Source organism: Mauremys mutica, chromosome 1 (assembly GCF_020497125.1).
Source record: "Mauremys mutica isolate MM-2020 ecotype Southern chromosome 1, ASM2049712v1, whole genome shotgun sequence".
NCBI lineage: Eukaryota > Metazoa > Chordata > Testudines > Geoemydidae > Mauremys > Mauremys mutica.
The window spans coordinates 9,666,730-9,685,246 of NC_059072.1; the positions used below are offsets into that span (position 1 = coordinate 9,666,730).

The 18,517-nt window shown below is 50.6% G+C and overlaps 1 protein-coding gene across 7 annotated transcripts in view; it reads left to right on the top strand.

Moving 5' to 3' along the window:
- PLXNA4 (plexin A4) overlaps window positions 1–18,517 on the top strand; it is a 684,054-nt gene that overhangs the window by 291,984 nt on the left and 373,553 nt on the right. The window contains exon 1 of one of the 7 annotated variants that reach the window (XM_045028678.1): window positions 1,871–2,056. The exons of 5 other annotated variants lie outside the window; for them this stretch is intronic. In XM_045028678.1, the coding sequence (XP_044884613.1) occupies window positions 1,997–2,056 (60 nt within the window). In that variant the 5' untranslated portion in view covers window positions 1,871–1,996. Of the gene's footprint in view, window positions 1–1,870; window positions 2,057–9,479; window positions 9,801–18,517 lie in introns of those variants that run through there. One more of the 7 variants, XM_045028685.1, reaches the window with a different exon arrangement.

Genomic DNA, 18,517 nt, shown 5'->3' on the forward strand with positions numbered 1-18,517 from the left:
GTGTTCCTGATAGAAAGTGACACAGCCTCAATAACACAGTAACCGATATTCTCCCCTTAACATCACGGTTCCCTAGATTTACCAGGCCCTCCTTCCTTACAATGTACCTCCTAGCACTCTGCTCCCCATCATCTGTCTCTCCCATTCTCACCTCCCTTTAGGTCTTTATTTGAACTCTCGCAGGTGCTTTTCTCTCCTGAAGCCAGCAAAAGCCCTATTTTGGTAGGAGAACTTTCCCGGTGCTGGGTTTATTGTGTCTGCTAAATTGTAGCTGCATGCCAGAGTGGCTCTAATGCTCCCACCAATACATCAGCCACTGGTTGGTCTGGCTGGCCTCTTCTGTTTACTCCAGGGATTCTCAAACATGTTACATCGTATGACCCCATTGTCCTCTAATGCACCTCGGAACAGGAACATCACAGCACATCGGCACAGCTGTTCAAGGATTGCACCTGGCATCAGAGAGTGCCTGGTTCCACGGAAGTGAGATGCCCACTTCTCCGGAAGATTGGAGACCAGGAATGTGAGACAGCTAACAATCATCATCCTCTGCAGCCAACTGCTGGCAGGCCCTCTTGTGGGCTGAGAACAATTGATGCCGTCAGTGGTATTTGTAGCAGCTCTGGCACATCCCTAAAGTATCTAGACATAATGTGTGCTTGATTCTTGAGACTCTGGTCCATTTAGTTATAAGCTGGGGACGCACCAGTTGGAAGTAACGGAAGAGGAGAAGGACCTCGGAGTCCTGGTTGATTGCAGGATGACTATGAGTCGGCAATGTGATGTGGCCGTTAAAAAAGCTAATGCGGTCTTGGGATGCATTAGGCGAGGTATTTCTAGTAGAGATAAGGAGGTGCTAGTCCCGTTATACAAGGCGTTGGTGAGACCTCATTTGGAGTACTGTGTGCAGTTTTGGTCTCCCATGTTTAAGAAGGATGAATTCAAACTGGAACGGGTACAAAGAAGGGCCACTAGAATGATCCGAGGAATGGAAAGCCTGTCGTATGAAAAGAGACTTGAGGAGCTTGGTTTGTTTTCCTTAACCAAAAGAAGGTTGAGAGGAGATATGATTGCTCTCTTTAAATATATCAGAGGGATAAATACCAGGGAGGGAGAGGAATTATTTCAGCTCAGTACTAATGTGGACACGAGAACAAATGGATATAAATTGGCAGTCGGGAAGTTTAGGCTTGAAATTAGACGAAGGTTTCTAACCATCAGGGGAGTGAAATTCTGGAACAGCCTGCCGAGGGAAACAGTGGGGGCGAAGGACCTCTCTGGCTTTAAGTTTAAGCTTGATAAGTTTATGGAGGGAATGGTTTGATAGGATAACACTATTTAGTCAATAGGTCAATAACGTGCTGCCACTGGTAATTAGTACCGAGGGTCAATGTTGGGATATTGAAAGTCTTTTTCCTGAGTGTCTGGGTGGAGAGTCTTGCCCGCATGCTCGGGGTTCAGCTGATCACCATATTTGGGGCCGGGAAGGAATTTTCCTCCAGGATAGATTGGCAGTGGCCCTGGAGTTTTTTCGCCTTCCTCCGCAGCATGGGGCAGGACGATTACCTGCTACTTGAAGTCTTTAAACCAGGATTTGGGGACTGCAACAGCTGAGTCAAGGGAGAGAATTATTTCAAGAGTGGGTGGGTCAGCTTTTGTGGCCTGCATTTTGCGGGAGGTCAGACTAGATGATCATAATGGTCCCTTCTGATCTTAAGTTCTATGATTCTATGATTGGCACAGTTCTATTAGGTGGATCTCTCTTCCCCTTCCCTGTTCTTCAGCAGAATTAGTAGGATAAGCTAGATTTCGTTGGAAGCACTGTCTGCCACTTGCAGTATGAGAGGAGTGTTTTCCTTGATGCTGCTGGAATTTAAACCTCAGACTCTGTACCTTTTTCACCCATGGAGAAGACTGCTCAGTACTGTCAGACATTCAAGGCCTGGGATTTCCACTCTAGTTGCACTCCGTTCACCTGGCTAGCCAAGAAAGTCTTATGTGCTACCTGCATACACGTGATCCTCTGGTCTGGGCTCCAGGAGGACCTTTCACTAAGGTGGGTGCAGACTGGCCTAGGGTGCTTGGGATGATAAAAGCATCCCCGTCTGTCTTGGTCATTGTGCCCAGTCAAACAAAAACTGGTCATTTACCAGCCAGATGATCTATGTCCATTTACTAGTTGGGGATCTGTACTGGGGAGGAAGCACACTGACTGTGTCTGATGCTTATAGTGCATCAGCCTACCCTTTCCATCCGCCACTTGCCTCTAGGGCATATTTTTAGGGGCCTTTTGGGGTGGATTCACACCTTCATGAGCAGGGATCATCCACTAGGATCAGGTGGATGTACCCTCACGGGCAGGGATCCTTGCGATCCAATCTCTTCCCTCCCTCCAGGAGTGCTGTGTGCGGCAGCGCTCGCTTTCACAGTCCCAGGGTTTCTGCTGGCTCGCAGTTTGCGCTGATGTCATGGAGCAGCCCTGCCAGGGAAATCAAAAAGGCAGCCGCAAATGTAACTTAAAATAGCTCTCCATGCAAGGCAAAGGGAGGGGGGTGGCAGGCTTCTGCCTGACACATTGACAACTTTCCGCCCAGGGCTAAACTCTCCTCTTTGACTATTGTGTCTCCTTCCTCGTTGAAACCCTACAAGGGAAGGGGGATCCAGTGCCTGGTTGACCCTGCTAACCTTCCTGGCTGGAAGAGAGAAATAAAAGCAAACCAAAATCCTTCAGAAGAAATACCAGCATGGTCTTGATAGAAGCAGCAGCACCTCTGCTGATGGAGCTCAGCGTTGCTCAGACTGGAGAAGTCCACTAGCACAGGGAGGAGCTTAGCAGGCCTCTGTCTGACTCTGACAAGGAAGGGGGCACCCTTCTGGCTGCTATGCATCATGAGGTTTAAGTCTCCGCTGAGATGACATGCAAGATAGCTGTGCATGCTGTGAATGTCGCCCCCGGATGGGGGACTCCACGGATGGGTTAAGCCTGTCTGAGCCACCTGGCTTTGAGCTTGGAAGATGTAACATGCCCATGTGGCAGAAGCTGGTTAGAGGCAGCATAGACCAACCTAGAGATGAGCGTCTCTTATTAGCACCTGGAACAAGTGGGTAGGGCTGGCTCCAGGCACCAGCGCAGCAAGTGCTTGGGGCGGCCAACAGAAAGGGGTAGCACGTCTGGCTCTTCGGCAGCAATTCAGCGGCGGGTCCCTCAGTCCCTCTCGGAGGGAAGGACCTGCCACCGAATTGCTGCTGAAGAATGAAAAAGCCGATCACGGCTTTTTTTTCCCTTTTTTTCCCTGCGCCGGGCGTCAAAAACGCTGGAGCTGGCCCTGCAAGTGGGGCCTGGTGCGTCACCTCTATTACCCTTTTTACTGGGTGTAGACATGGAGAATGGTGCTGGCAGCACTCATCTGCCTGGAGTGAGTGACTGGCTAACATCCTACCCCTGGGTCCAGTGCTCAACAGCAGCCACGGAACTGGAAGCCAATTCATCCCACGCCTCCTGGCACATCTATGTCAGACTCTGTTGTGGCTCAGCGGTGGGCCACCACACCACTCGGCATTCTGGATGTCTTGCATCGCACAGGGGGCCGCGGTTAATTGGAGACTGAAGAGTAGTGGTATCTTACGGTCTCCCGTGGGTTAGATTTGATGGTGGGTATTTCACTAGCATGGTGTGGCACCTCCCCACCATTTGTGGAGGAGTTTCCAGACTATGGGATCCCACCTGAGTTATTTCTCTAAGGACTCTGAACCCTAGGATCTCAAATCTAATCGAGTGCCTCCTGCAAATGGAAATGTCTGGGTGTGGGGACTAAGATAGTGTGTGTGGGGAGGTCTCTCCTTGAGCGTATGTGGAGTGAGGAGATGTCTACGGGATGGTGGCACATGATTGAAACCAGCAGCTGCCTTGCTGGGAAAGGACGGTTCTGTGTTTGTGTGTGGGGTACCATTCACTTGTCAGCTGTCAGCACACCTTCTTGGGAACAGAGAGCTAGGTAAAGGGCCTTACGCTTTCCTGGCTGTGATGCTATTTTCTCTTCACAATCAGATGGCTCAAGTAGTGATCTTCCCCATTTTTTTTTTTTTTTCCAAGTTGAAACCTGTGTCTCATAGGTGTCCTGCTCCTTGTCTTACACTCATAAATATTCAGCTTCTCTGCTACAGGAGCCTTTGGGTTGAGGCCCGTCACAGCAAGGATCTTGACTGTGCTATGCACAGAGCATTACACAGATTTTCCTGACCTGTCTCCCAGCGGGATTCAACCTCCAGTACTACATGCTCCTGTCCTTAAAACCTTACATTTTATCCAGGGGAACTCTGACAGATCAGGTTTGAGGTTGTTTGCATTGCTGGCTAGTGGCTTAGTGAGGGCAGGCTCTGGGCAAGCTTCTCACACACTCACAGACATCCTGATCCACTCTTTCAGCCCTGGGATCCATTCCCCTTCTCTCCGCTTAATCTTCATCTTCACCACACTCCACTATGCCAATCCCGAATGAACGCTAGCTCTGCCACTGCACTTCACTCCTGTCCCCCAGCTACTCCAGGGCCGTCCCAGCTTTGCTAACGGCACCAGCCCTGCTACTCAATGCCTCTTTTCAGCAAAGCACTGATGCATGTGACTTCTTTTGGACACATGTACATGCTTAAAGTTAAGCACGTGCTAAAGTGTTTTGGGGCCTTAGTCTAGGGATTCCGGACAGATCTGTTAATGCCCCTCAATCCTGAGCTTATGCTATGTTGTGTGGTCAGCTTTCTGCTGTGGACAAAGGCACTGGAGTGAGACCATCCAACTCATTCATCCTGGTGTGACCCAGCCTGGGATTTGAATCTCAGGGGTTCGCTCCCCTGCAGTACCATCCCCTCAGCCTCCCCGTGGCCCTATCCATGTCTCCTTAGTGGCTGCTCTGCCTAGACGTTGGTTGAACCCACATATGGCGAGTCCCAAGTCGCTAAGAAGTGGTTGGAAAGAGCTCTCCATGGAGCGGGCGTGCTGAGCTCTGCTTTGAGAAGGGTAGGGAAGGTATTACTGCCAACGCCTGCTGGCTACAGCTGGGTAGCTGCCGCCTCTTGCCACTTTCTCATGCTTTAAGTAACCCCCATCCCTCCACTTGTCTTTCAATGGAAGGCACTGCCTCATGCCCCTGGGCTGCAATTTACCTGCAACTGATGCTGCATCTGCAGATAAATGCTCAGCACTGCATGATACTTACCAGGGCAGTTTCTTCTTTCTGACAGGCCCTGGGGCTGAGCTGCGCCACACCCATGCGAGGTGTGTTCCCTCCAGCTCCCTGTCAGAGAGATTAATGGGGCTGCTTTCCTGACGGCTGGCTGCATAGGGCCTGTCCTGTAGGGAAATGCACAGCGCTGCTCGTGCTGCAGAGGCAAATGGTGCAAGCTAGTTACTGCAAACCAGCTTGTGTGAGTGAGAGATTCCTTGGGGCATAAGGGGTTCTGTGCAGGGCCAGGCTACTAGAACATTCTGAAGCCGGCCCTGCAGTTTTAAATACCTGCCATCTGTATGGATCCTATGTGATACGTTTCCAATCACTATCTAAGCTCAGTCTCTCTGGTTCCTACTTCGGGATTGTGGAGGACCAGCAGAGAGCTATCGTTCTGGTGACATGGTTGCTAGGAGAACTGATCAGGAATTTTTTGACTAAATGTTTTGATTTTAACACATTTTTCATCAGGGAGATTTCTCAGGTCCAGGATATGGGAGTGGGGGAAGAAATCCCACACCCAAGACTGGCCCTATCGCTGAGTGGTTAGGGCATGGGGGAGACCCACGTTCAAGTCCCTGCTCCAAATCAGGCAGAGCAGGGACTTGAATCTGGAGCTCTCAGGGGACTGCCCTAGCCACGGGGCTAGCAGCTATTGAATGTGGGGCACCCAGGTGAGTGCCCTAGCCAGGGGGCTAGCAGCTATTGAATGTGGGGCACTCCGGTGAGTGCCCTAGCCAGGGGGCTAGCAGCTATTGAATGTGGGACTCTCCGGTGAGTGCCCTAGCCAGGGGGCTAGCAGCTATTGAATGTGGGGCTCTCAGGTGAGTGCCCTAGCCATGGGGCTAGCAGCTATTGAATGTGGGGCTCCCAGGTGAGTGCCCTAGCCAGGGGGCTAGCAGCTATTGAATGTGGGGCTCCCAGATGAGTGCCCTAGCCACGGGGCTAGCAGCTATTGAATGTGGGGCTCTCAGGGGAGTGCCCTAGCCACGGGGCTAGCAGCTATTGAATGTGGGGCTCCCAGGTGAGTGCCCTAGCCACGGGGCTAGCAGCTATTGAATGTGGGGCTCTCAGGGGAGTGCCCTAGCCACGGGGCTAGCAGCTATTGAATGTGGGGCTCTCAGGGGAGTGCCCTAGCCACAGGACTAGCAGCTATTTAATTATCAGCTTCATGTATTATTTGAGAAACCCCCTGGGGAGGTCTGAGTTTTGTGCACTAGTTGCTGGATAACTTGTCTGGTTAACCTTCGGCCCCGGGCTGTGATGCCTACACACCCCACAACTGTAACAACTCTTCTGGATCCCCCCCGCCCGCTTTGCTGAGTGTGATCTCAATACTCAATGCTGGGATCCCTTAAACCTTCAAATCTGTAGCAGCTGTCCATTCTCCAACCAGCAAAATCAACCCAATTTTCCCACTAGCGCATCTCAGGTGATTCAATCCCCGGAGCAGTGATTGTGCTGTGTGGAGTCATCTGACTATCCTCCAAGTCCCTGGACTCCACCCCTGCCTCTGGATCCCTTCTGCAAGCTCTGGCACTTTGAGTAAAGCACCTCATAGGTCTTTGTAGATTACATGCTCTGAAGTGTGACTGCCTGCTTAGCAAGTTACCTCCCTGTCAGCTGTCCCAGGCACACAGGCCCTGGCTCTTCCATCTGGGCTCCATGCGCCTCATGCTACTCTGAGCGCCAGGGTCTGCTCCCATGGACATCAATGGGAGTCTTTTCATTGGTCTCACGGAGAATCGGTGCAGGTCCTTATAGAGCTTCCTGACTGACCAACAGGAAAGGTGCAGAGGCCTCATTAATCTATAACAGGCCCTGGAGCTTTGCTGAAGTGTCTCTCTAGCATTTTAAACAGCTGGCATTCATTCCCCCCCGCCCCCGGCACACAAAGGCGAGAGATTTATTCTGGCCAGTTTATCACAAGTAAATCTCCTCGGTTGACTCCATTTTCCATTTTAACGAGAAACAAGCACTTTATAATAACTGTAGAGATTAAAGTCTGACGGACTCTCAAACCATTAACCTGAAGGAAATGTAACAATAAATTAAACACATTAAGGAAGCTGTACTACAAGCTCCAAATTTGTTAGGTAAATTGTACAGTTATTAACAAGCAACTCGACTTATCACAATCCATCACGGGGGAGGAATGGGCTCAAGCCGCCAGTCCATGATGCGGAGACTTGTGGCACCAGGAGCTGGGTAAATACAATTATTAGCCTGCATCACCATGGAAAGCAAAGAATCCAAACACCACTCGCTGTTTGCTCCATACTGTCGCCCCCTTTTTAGTTTTCTCTCTCTTCCTCCCAATGTGAGAGAGAAACCCTTGTAGTGCAATGAATGGGGGATTATATACGTTGCTACTGGATGTGATCAGAAGGGCTCAGCTGTGTGTCATAGGCCCTCTGTTTGTTAACTGCTAATGGCGAGTCTCCTCTAGCTTTAAGTGGTGGGTCTGTTTTTGGGAGGGGGCAGGAGGATCTAAGCACGTTACCCACAGAACAGCAGTGCAGGCTTTCCCCATGCTGCCCCCTCCCCCAGTGTATTTCCACACTGGCTGGCAGGGTTCCCCCTCCCGGTATGATGTGTGCTTGGGGGACAGGATTCAGTTTCTATGGCTCCTTTGAATCTAGTCCACGCTAAGACAAGGAGGCCAATCAGTGCCTATGTGGTGGTGTTTTGCATGATGTAAACTCTAGGGGCTGGTCTTCACTGCCAAGCTAACTCGGATTATAACTCCGGTCCCACCCACTCACAAACCCCCTGCCCTTGAGTACATTGGTGCTTTTAACTCTAGCTGCTGGCCCGTCACGGGGCACGGGGAGTGCTCGTGGCACCGCAAGTGAGTGCAGCACCTGGGCGGATGCAGCGTCTCCAGGGTGATATCGCAGTGTGCCTGGCCTGCTCTAACTCAAGCTGGGCTAACTCGAGAGGAGTAACTGGAGTGTAGCTAACTTGAGTTATTCCTTCCCCAGAGAGATGGGAATTCTTCACTGCTCTATGTGAAGCACTGCTCTTGTGGCCCAGAGGAATACCCCAGATGAAGCAGATGCAGAGCTGGCTCTGGCCCCTGCTTTCTCCTCCATGCAATGGGGGTTCTGGGGGATTCCTATGATATTCTGCAGCTACCACTAAGCCTACGGAGCCACAGCAGAGCTAGGGTAGCCCTCGGGACTGAATAGACCCTCAGCAGCCATAGGACAGGAGAGACAGAAGCTGCATCCCGGCACTGGGCAAGGTATGAGTCTGTTCCTAGTAGCCTAGAGATTGGACTGGGAGTTCCCGAAGAGCCAACAGAGGGGCAGTGACCCCCTGGGCTGGGTTCTACCCACCTGCTCCCCATTAGGTGAAGGATCCTCCCATTCCTGGCAACCTGAGCTGTCCAGACCCCTGCACCATAGGCATGGACTTTTTGGTTCCCAGGGGGTGCGTGACCCCTGCTCCGCCCCGGGCCCCGCCCCTTCACTCCTTCCCCCACGACTCCGCCCCCACCTCTTCCTGTCCCGCTCCTCGCCCTCCGCCCTAGTGCCTCCTGCATGCCATGGAACAGCTGCCGGGAGGGAGGAGAGGTGGGCAGGAGGTGCTGGGGGAAGGGGGAGACGTGGATTGGGGGCCAGCCCCAGAGCACCCCCGGAGTCGGTGCCTATGCCCGAGCTGAGTCGCCCGAGTGCCTTCGGGACGGAAGGCCCTGGTAAGTGCGCCATTGACTAATTAGCAAGCATGGCAGAGCTGTGGAGGTGCGGGCAGGAAAGGGAAAAGGGATTTCGGTGCCGTGGTGGGACGCTCCCCAATGTGCAGTTCCCTCTGCACATGGAGCATAGCAGTGGGAGAGTCTGTATGCAGCACGCCAGGCAGCCCTTTCTACTTGCTCCCTTTGAAGTGTCGATCAAATAATTTTACATTGATTTTTTTTTAAGCTCCTCTGCTGCTGCTGTACTTTTTTCTCCGAGAGGCCGTTTCTCTCTGGGAACGCCAGGCTTTTCGCTGACAAGCGCTCGCCCCAACCTGAGCGAGGTGGGAATTTCGAGGCCGCTCGGTGTTAACTGCCTTACAAACAGGCTACGCTTTCGGGTCACTGCATGCAGGGAGCTCCCCTGTCCCCACGCAAGCCTGGTTCCGCCTGTTGGCGGCAGGTGTGCAGCGGATCACACTGGCCGCTGCGGTTGCTGTGCTGGCCGCCTGGCTGGACTTGGATGGGTGAATGCTCAGGTGCCAGTTTATGTCATCGGTGCAGTTCAGACATGCAGTGGGGATGAGGGGTAAGGGCGATTCCTGGAGAGCAAAAATAGTATGTGACCCTGTAATGAAAGACTGTCCCTGGATGCATATGCTCAAGGCAGCTGAATTAAAGTTTCACAGGCAGCCTTAATTCTGGCATTTCCTAACTTCTGAGTGCTTGACTTTGCAACCTGAATACTTTTAACACAGTTTCTTTTTATCCATAATTGCATGTTCAAAACTGCACTTTCTAATGTGCATTTGTATTGCTGCCCTCTACTGGATAGAAGTAAACAGCTCTTTCCTGTGTGTCAAGGCCCAGCTGATGGAGATTCTTTAGCATGATGAGTGGTAAGTGCCTCTGCTTTTGAAGCAGGAGCATCTGAGTTCTACTCCAGGAAACATAGTGACATCTGGGCCATGGTAGCTGGCTTCAGATTTGTAACTCTGTCTATTTTGTACACACACACACACACACACACACACACACTGTCTCTCTCTCTCCCTCTGTGCCAGACTAAAGGGGAAGTGAGCAAATATTGCAAACAGCTGGACCCAGTTTGTGAGGAGCTTGGAGGAATTGTTTGCTTTAAAGGTCTTCTGTATGTCTCGGCGCTGTTGTTTCCTTCTACAGCCTAAAAATGCTGCTCTGAATGGCCCCAGAAATGCACCAAACTATTTGGATCACTGGATGTTTGGTAAATATTGGATCCTATTGCACAAATATGTCTCTCATCTGGGGGCCAAGTTTGGATGGATGATTTGATGTAGTTAGGACGCAGTTAAAATTATCCTGTATGTCAAGCCATGTAGACTAGTGTTTTAGATGATCAGGACTAGAAGGATTTGAAATAGGGATACATTTCATTTCAATCCCCTTTCCCAGCTCTGCCATTGCCTCCCCATCCTGACCGGCATTCCCCTCTGCTAATTCATATATCTCTGCCAGTGCACCTCTGTACTGACCTGCACCACTTGCTGCCTCCACTCCAACACCGATGCCCTGAACTGCAGCATCCCCTGCTCTGCTCTCAAGCTTCTCGTGAGCAGAGTTACAATTCCCAATTTAAACTCAGACCCGCGAAGATGAAAAGCCAGTGCCTTAACCCACTGCACCAAGGAGACTCCTATTTCAAGGTTACTTATATGCACTCTCCATATCCAGGTGTCTTACTTAAAGTCTCCTCCCCTCAGTCTTCTGGCCACAAAGACCCAACCCGAGTGGTCCGCTGGGCAGGTTGGCTCTGGGATAAGGTACCTGCAGAGCTTTCCTGGATGTAGCAAAGTGGGGACATTGGAGAACCCCCCGATGATGCAGAAGAGTCACCGCAGAGTGAGGTTTGGAGAGGCTGTTGCTCCCAGTCTGTTTCCTTTTCCTTTTAATGCGTTTGCTCTCTGATGTGTGTTGACACAGCAAATACACACGTTTGTACAAACATCCCAGCCAAGGATTCCTCGGGTAGGGGATGGGAAATGTGCTGAGCAGATGTCGGGAGGCGACCTGCTGCCTGGCACACTTTGCCTTTGCCAGCAACTCTGAAGTGTCCCATCAGGATCAGCTCACTTGGAATGTGTGGGGGTAGTGGACGCTGAGCCAGAGGAGTTAGGATGCAAATCCCTGCTACACGGAGCCTTGGAAATCCGGGGCCAGCTGCAGAGGGGTGTAAGTTACATATTAGTAAATGTGTGCATGGGAACCTGAGTTATTGTAAGTTATGAGCTCATGTAAGCTACAGGAGCTAAATTACACAATGTGTAACTGACTGAGGGCTTAGCTTGTCTGTCTGTCTGTTCACCCCCCCCCATTTGACATTCCTCACCATGGAATCTGTATAAACCCCTCTCTGAATTTCCATGGTCGTTTGGGTTGTTTTGAATATACTTAAACCCTGCATGTAAAGATCCTCACCCTAGGTGGATCTCCAGAGAAAAAATTGACTTATTTTGCAAACGATGACACGTATGAATCCCACAAACCTCCATTCACAAGAGAGCAGGATAGGAGGTGAGCCACAAGAATGACGAACAAGCTGGAGCAATTGCCTTCTGAGGAGAGATGAAAAGAATACGTGTCTTGTGTTGGGGTTGGCGACTCAGTGGACTGGAGACGAGTTAACTACAAGCATTCAGAGGGTGCAAACAACAAGGAATGAGGGGAATTGTGGAGGGTGGTTCATGGGCATAGAGCTAGAAGCAATGGGGTGGGGATGTTCAAAGGGAGCCTGAAAATCAGAAAAAAATTGTCTAGTGGGGGGATATACTGAGGCCTCTGAAGGGAAAGGATGAGAGCTGAACTAATTTAAAAGTGTACTGGACAGAGCACTGGAGATTGTTGGTGACAACTCTGCATGAGATACAGAAGGGCAATCCTTATAGGCCACACAGCAGGTAACCTCCTGCTTTCTACTCTGTATTGATTGGGGCAGCAGAAGGTCATGGAGTGAAGCGCTCAGGCATGGTTAGAATCTGAGATCCTTAAGGGTTCCTTCAGTGATGATTCACAGGTGTTAGTGCACCTGTTGTTCTGCCCAACAGCCCATCTCCCCAGGATTTCCATTCTGTCCAGCTCCCATTAGCTTCTCTAGGGCTCCAGCACAGAAAGTGTCCATGCTATGGACAAGGAGCATGCTATGGGCAAGGAGCATGGGTCATGAGGCCCTTTGGATAAGTGAAATGGTTTAGACAAATTAAAAACAGACCCCCATCTCTATTCAAAACTCAAACAGCCACAAGGTGAACTAGTAAGATGCCATGGACTCAAGGGCCAACAAAATGCAGATGACACATCACTCTACCTGTCCTTCACCACGTACAACCACACCACTGCTGCCAAGTTGGGTTGGACAGTTTCGGCTCATGGATGAAGAACAGCTGGCGGAAGCTGAAACCAAGCAAGACAGAGGTGATGCTGGTGGGCAGTGGGAAGCATTTTGAAGAGTTTGCAGCTATGGTGCCTTCTCTTTGGGTTGAAGTTTGACACCCACAGTCGGTCAGTTCAATCTGAAGTTTGACGTTCCTGGATTCCTCACTGATGCTAAATTCTCACATAACGGCATCCATGAATACTGCTTTCTACCATCTCTGGTTGGCTAGAAGACTCCAGCACATCCTGCTGGACAGTGACCTGGCCTCAGTTATTCACTTCTCCGTAACCTCCCAGTTGGACTTCCGCAATGCGATATACCTGGGTATGAAGCCATCAGCCCTTGGAAAATCCCAATGCTGCAGTGCGTTTCCTCAGCATCACAGGCTACCACAAACACATCACTCTTGTTACCTGCTCCCTGTACTGGCTTCCCATAGAATATTGAGCCCGGTTCAAGGTTTCAGTCCTTCTCTTCAAGATGTTCAATGGCTTGGGCCCGGGTATCTAAAAGAACCGAAGGCTCCAGGGTGAACACCATGGTCAACAACTTCACTCCTCTGACCCAGTGGAACTCTACCCTCAGGGCAAAGCTTGTCTGAGCAGGAGACAGAATTTTCTCAGGGGTTAGTCCAAGACTATGGAGCAAACTCCCTCAGGAATTAAGGACCATCACAAACCTCCCCACCTTCTGCTCCGAGTGCCAGGCACATTTCTCTGATTTGTCTTCTGTAATAGAAACACACAACAGTGCAGCTATTGTAACCATAACCAAAAGCCTACTAAGACAAACTGCTCCGCTGCACGCACAATTCTCCCCCTGGAGTGAGGCTTAGGAAGAGTGACCCACATGTGACAGACGATAGTCACGTCACTTATTGCAGGATGACTGGAAGGTTCTCAGATACTTCGGTGCTGAGGGTGGGAGACTAGAACGGAACTGCACCCTGATCAATCTCAGTCACCCACCCCCTTTGGAAAGGTTCAGTTCATCTTTCCCACCCACCTTTAAATTCTGTGCGTCCCTGTCTGCCCGGCTTTTAGGTGGGGTAGAGGTGGAAGCACTTAGATAGGAAGGACCTGATTCTGATCTAACATTGGTGTCAGCAGTGATGACTCTGAGGTCAACTGACATGAACTGCTGTAAGATGGGTGTAAGTACAGTGAAAGCTGGAGCCCAAGGGAAGGGGCTGTTCTTCCAGTGTTTACAGCTCAACTGTCACCAGGCCGTGTGGGACATTCTTTGTGGGTGCCTGTTCCCTCAGGCCATTGCAGACTCCTCCAGTGAACACTTCCTACATAGATTTCATTTTCAGAGCATGATGCAGACATTCACTAACTGAGCCTCACAAGACTCTTGGGAGAGGTGTAGGGAGCCATCACTATCTCCATTTTACAGAGGGGGAAACCAAGGCGGAGAATGGGAAGTGAGGTACGGAGGGCGCAGGATTGGGATTTGACTTCGCAATGCACTCAGGTCACTAAACCGTGCGAGAGGAGTGGGCACTCATGTATTGTGTCTCCAGTCATGGCTTTTTACAAACACCAAGAGAGGCCTGGTGTCCAAAGTTCTTCTGTTGCTCGTCATTGTACATCCTGCCTCAGCAATAACGGAACCACTTCAAAGGCAGGTGTGGTGCCTCAGCCGCCCTGGAGCTCGTTAGATCAAGGTGCTGGGGCTCATTAAGGAGAAGCATAGCTAGGAGCTTTATTGATCCTCTTGTACACTGCATGAGCATTCACACAGCTTTCAGTGAACTCCCCAAGTTCTGTCCCAGGTTGCCACAGGCTCAGTGTAAAACCTGGGGAGGATTCTCTGGGAGCAGGTGGTTCTCTGGTCAGGGACAGAAAGTGGGCATAGCCCAGGAACTTCACAGCAAGCAGGCCTTGCAGCATAACAGTATATTTCAGTGTGTTAATAGTCCCACAGTGGATTGCTTTCATATGTATGCTGCCACCCTGTGGCTGCTGTAAGTAACTGCATCCTCTTGTGCAGGTAACATTCTTAGCAAAGCTATTTGGCAAATTTGGGGTCAAAAATTTGTTTCCATAAAACTATGCCTTTTGTAAGGCAAAATGGTCCCCAAAACATCTTCCAGCTCGGGATTTTAATGCTAGTGAATGAATAAAGATGGCATCTGGGTGGATGGCGCTCTGTTAGCTGCCATCACTTGTTGGCATCATCTGGCAATGGGCCAATCAGAGAGGTGCAGCTCCAAACCTGGGAAAATTTTATATATTAAAAGAAGGTCTCATTAAAACTCTCACGATCCTAATCCACCCCCCTCTTGTATTTCATTTCCCATCCTTGCCAAGATACATGCGCACAGACTAATATTTCCTCCACTGTATTTCCTTTTCCCCGGCTGCCAAGAGATCTGTGTGCAAACACAAGTTTCTCCTTTTTCTAATCATCTGTCTCTTCCTCCTCCAAGGGAGTAAAACAAAACCGAGACAAAAAAAGAGCCATGTTAATTTCGGCTCCATTCAGAAACACAAGGGGGTGGGAGGGAATCGGCCAAGGACAAAATTGGCAGAGAAATAAGTTTTCGTTTTCGGCTTTGAGGATGGGAGCAAAAGCAGCCAGTTGCCCTAAAGGGAGGAACGTGTCCCTTTAAACTGCAAAGCCAAGACTTCAAAGATAGTCTGGAGTCCAGAAAATAAAGGCTTAGTGGTGCCTTCCGCTGTCACTCCTGGACAGAAATATTAGTCCAGGGGGAATCATTGCAGCATTGATGAGAGGAGCCAATCTGTTACAGCTAATGAGGTAGTTTGCTGCACAGCAGATCTCTGGGTCCAGAAGGGTGCAGAGACGCCTTATTGCAAGACAAGGCAGAATGAAGTTGCTGCAAAGAGATGCTTCTGTCCTAGAGCAGATGGTTGGGATCCGGTCCCCCTCTGCCTTGATTGTCACTGATGCCAGGCTAAGTCAGCCTGGGAGAACATTATGAGAATTAGGGATGGTGAAAAATTCCCCACATCTTACCACCAAGGCTGGATTGCTCCCCATGGGCCATTATCCTCCAGTCCTCCATCTAGTTCCTCTTTAAATATCCCTGGGAGAGCTGCAGGGCTCAGCCTGTGATAAGGATCTTGATGCTCTCAATGTCCCAGGAGATTTTGATCTAGGGTTTTGCTTCACATGCACCTCTGGTCTCAAAGGATGGGGGTTCTGTCAATTCCCGGCAGTGACTATGAAGCTGATGGTTATCCTCACCATTGGGCCTGAATTTTCCTCACTCTTTCGGACAGCTAGATTCTGTTTTCATTGACACTGGTGTCAATGTGGAGTAGGCTGGTCCTGTGTATCTGAGCTCAAGATCCGATCCCTCATCTTCTCTGGGCCTCTTGTACATTCCCCCAAGACAGAGCTTCACAAGGAATGCCCAAAGGAGTGCCAGGACGACACAGGGCTGACAGACTTAGTGCTTGCCTGCATTTAATAAGGGACTATACATTTCATTCAGGACCCCAGAAAGACACCATTTGGAGGTTGGGGGGGGGGGGGAGGGAAGTGGGCTGCAGCTGGTCACCTGTTGCAACTGCGCCATCTGCTGCACAGAGAAGCATCAGCTAATAATAATGCCCAGGCCTGCTGTCCATTTCCAAGGATCACTCAAAACACAAGTGGCCAAATATAATAGACTGCAGAATGCAAACTCCGGATATTCCGTTCTCGTCAGGTTCCTGTGCTGTGCCCATCACCACGGTATCTGAGCACCTGTGGTCACCTTCCTACCCTTCCCCTCATACCACTCTCCTCCACCCAGCAAGGAAACCTGGGCTAAGCTTGGTCAGAATTGGTTATTAAACTAAAAGGATGCCTTTCCCTTTCCTTTTGCTAGGGAGACCCGGAGATGGGACGTGTAAGCTCTGGTCAATTGCAAATATATCTTCCCTAGCGCTGTATGAAATATCCTCTGGGGTAATTTAAAGATCTCATACGTGAGGTTACTGCATTTGGTTTCCATTTCTTCAATTTTGCAAGAACAAAGTCAACCCCCAGAAATGTCGAGAATTTTCACTGCAAGGGAGGGGGTCAACTTTTGAGTGAAATTGGGCAAATGTGAACTCCGGGCCCATTTTCAAGCAAAATCCTCGGCATTTTAGAGGTTTTGAACAGCTGTTTGGCTGAAGATCAGTTTGTGCCTTGAAGTGTGCTGGATTTTGCACATTTATATTTGGAAACGGAAATGTCACCCAAAAAAGCAAACCTTTGGGGATGGGGAAAGAACTCAAATATTGGGTGGTAAGATTTAGTGAGAAGATATTTGTTCTTTGCATGGAGGTTTTAGGGCCTGACTCTCCTCTTGCAATGGTGTCAATCTGGAATAACTCCACTACAGTCAGCCCTGCTACCTCGGTGCAAATCTGAAGTAACTCCACTGAGGCCAGCTCTGTTATTCTCATGTAAACTGGGTGTAACTCTGTGGAAGCCACGTCATATGATGGTGTGAGGAGTAACTCCACTGAAGCTAGTGCTGTTAGCAGTGGCAGCTGGTGGCTTTTTGGACAGGTGAGGCACATATCACGGTCTCACAAATTCCAGTATACGTCCTCCTCCTTGCAGTCCTGGCCAGGGGTCTCTGCTCTGCCCTGCCAGGGCCGTAGCCTCCTCAATGCATCTTGCCTTTGCAGGGGTCAGGTGTCAGTGGACCGTGGCCCTGCAGGGAGCCCTCTGCAGCTCCACTGTCGTGGCCCCGCTCCCTCTCTCAACCACCAGCCAGGATTGTGGGAGCCATCCTTGAGCAGGAACTGTTCAGCAGAAGGGTGGCCTCTCTTGTGGCTGGGACTTCTCCTACTCCTTGAAGTCTTGGCTGGGGATCTCTGCTCCACCATCGAGGATGATTGCACCTGCGCCTGGTGTCTTGGGTCCCTCAGCTGTGCAGGAAGCCCAGTGCAGTGTCAGTGTTGGGAGGCAGGTCCCTCGCAGCCCCGCTGTGAGAACCAGCCTTAACCACTGCGGTTCTGCCCCAGCCTCACCATGCCCCGGTTACCACAGCAACGCCCTCATAAAGTGACTCCTGAGGGTAGTAAGTTGACGTGGTAACAAGGCAGCTTCCTGAGGCACTATTACCTATGCCGCCATTTGTGCCTCACCCGCAGCACTACCGTTTCCGGCATCGCGTTCCACTATGGAGAATGTGCGAGTAATGGGACAGATTTAAAGCAGATCAAGTCTTATTTAATGTAGACATGCTTAACGGGCCTTAAAAATCTGTACATATACCCAAAGGGTAGTTTGGGGGAACTCGCTTCTCAATTCTTTGATTAGGCTGGGCCTCATTTACCTAGGCTGATGAGCTGCCACTGGCCATTAGCCCCATGCAAGTGAGAGAAGAATCTGACCCCTCGCATCCCCTGTCTCTCAGTTACTCTGTCCTCCATTGGGTCAGAGCGTGAATGGGCCTTGCTGGAGCCCCTGGGGGAGGTGGGACGAGGGAGGAAGGGGCCTGAGGAGGTTTGCAGACTGCATTAGCTAGTGGTGCCTGAACTGGTGTCAGAGGCTGGAGGAGTGGAGGATCCAGTAAGCCACTGACAGCTGACAGGAGAGCTGGTTACAGGTGAAGGAACCTCTTGGATGGTCTTGGACTTCACTCTGGAAGGGAGGTGTCACCTCTTGCCGTGACAGCAGTGCCCGTCGGGGGCACCAAGGGGAGCAGCCCAGCCAGGGAGAGCCGTGTGAACCGAAGGGGTCGATACGAAAATCCACGGGGATGAAAGTGGCTGCAATTACGTGTCTCAACATTCTCCCTCCCAGGCAGCACTTGATAGGTATATCTGATCCCCCGGCCTTTTGTGTAGTGACTGGCACTTGTTGTATTGATGTTGAACTCCCGACCTTGCCTTGTCTCGCTCTGTGACCTTATGTCAAAACCACTTCGGATAGAGTTTCACTGACTGGGTTAACTCAGGTTCCCAAAGGAAAGCGATCGCTCTTCTCCCGTGAATGACATGCTCTTTCTCTCTCCCACCCTCCCTGAGGCCCCGGGCTGGAAGGTGAGGGATGCGGGAGGCAGCCCGGAGAAGTGGCTGCGTCCTGTGCTCCACAGTTAACGCTGAGCCTGTCACATGCTCCGTCTGTCCTTAAATGCTTTAGATCAGTGGTTTTCAAACTGGGGTACACATACCTCTAGGGTACGCGAGCTCTCATCAGGGGGTACGTGACAAAAATCCTGTAATGGTGGACCATGCATTTTATTTA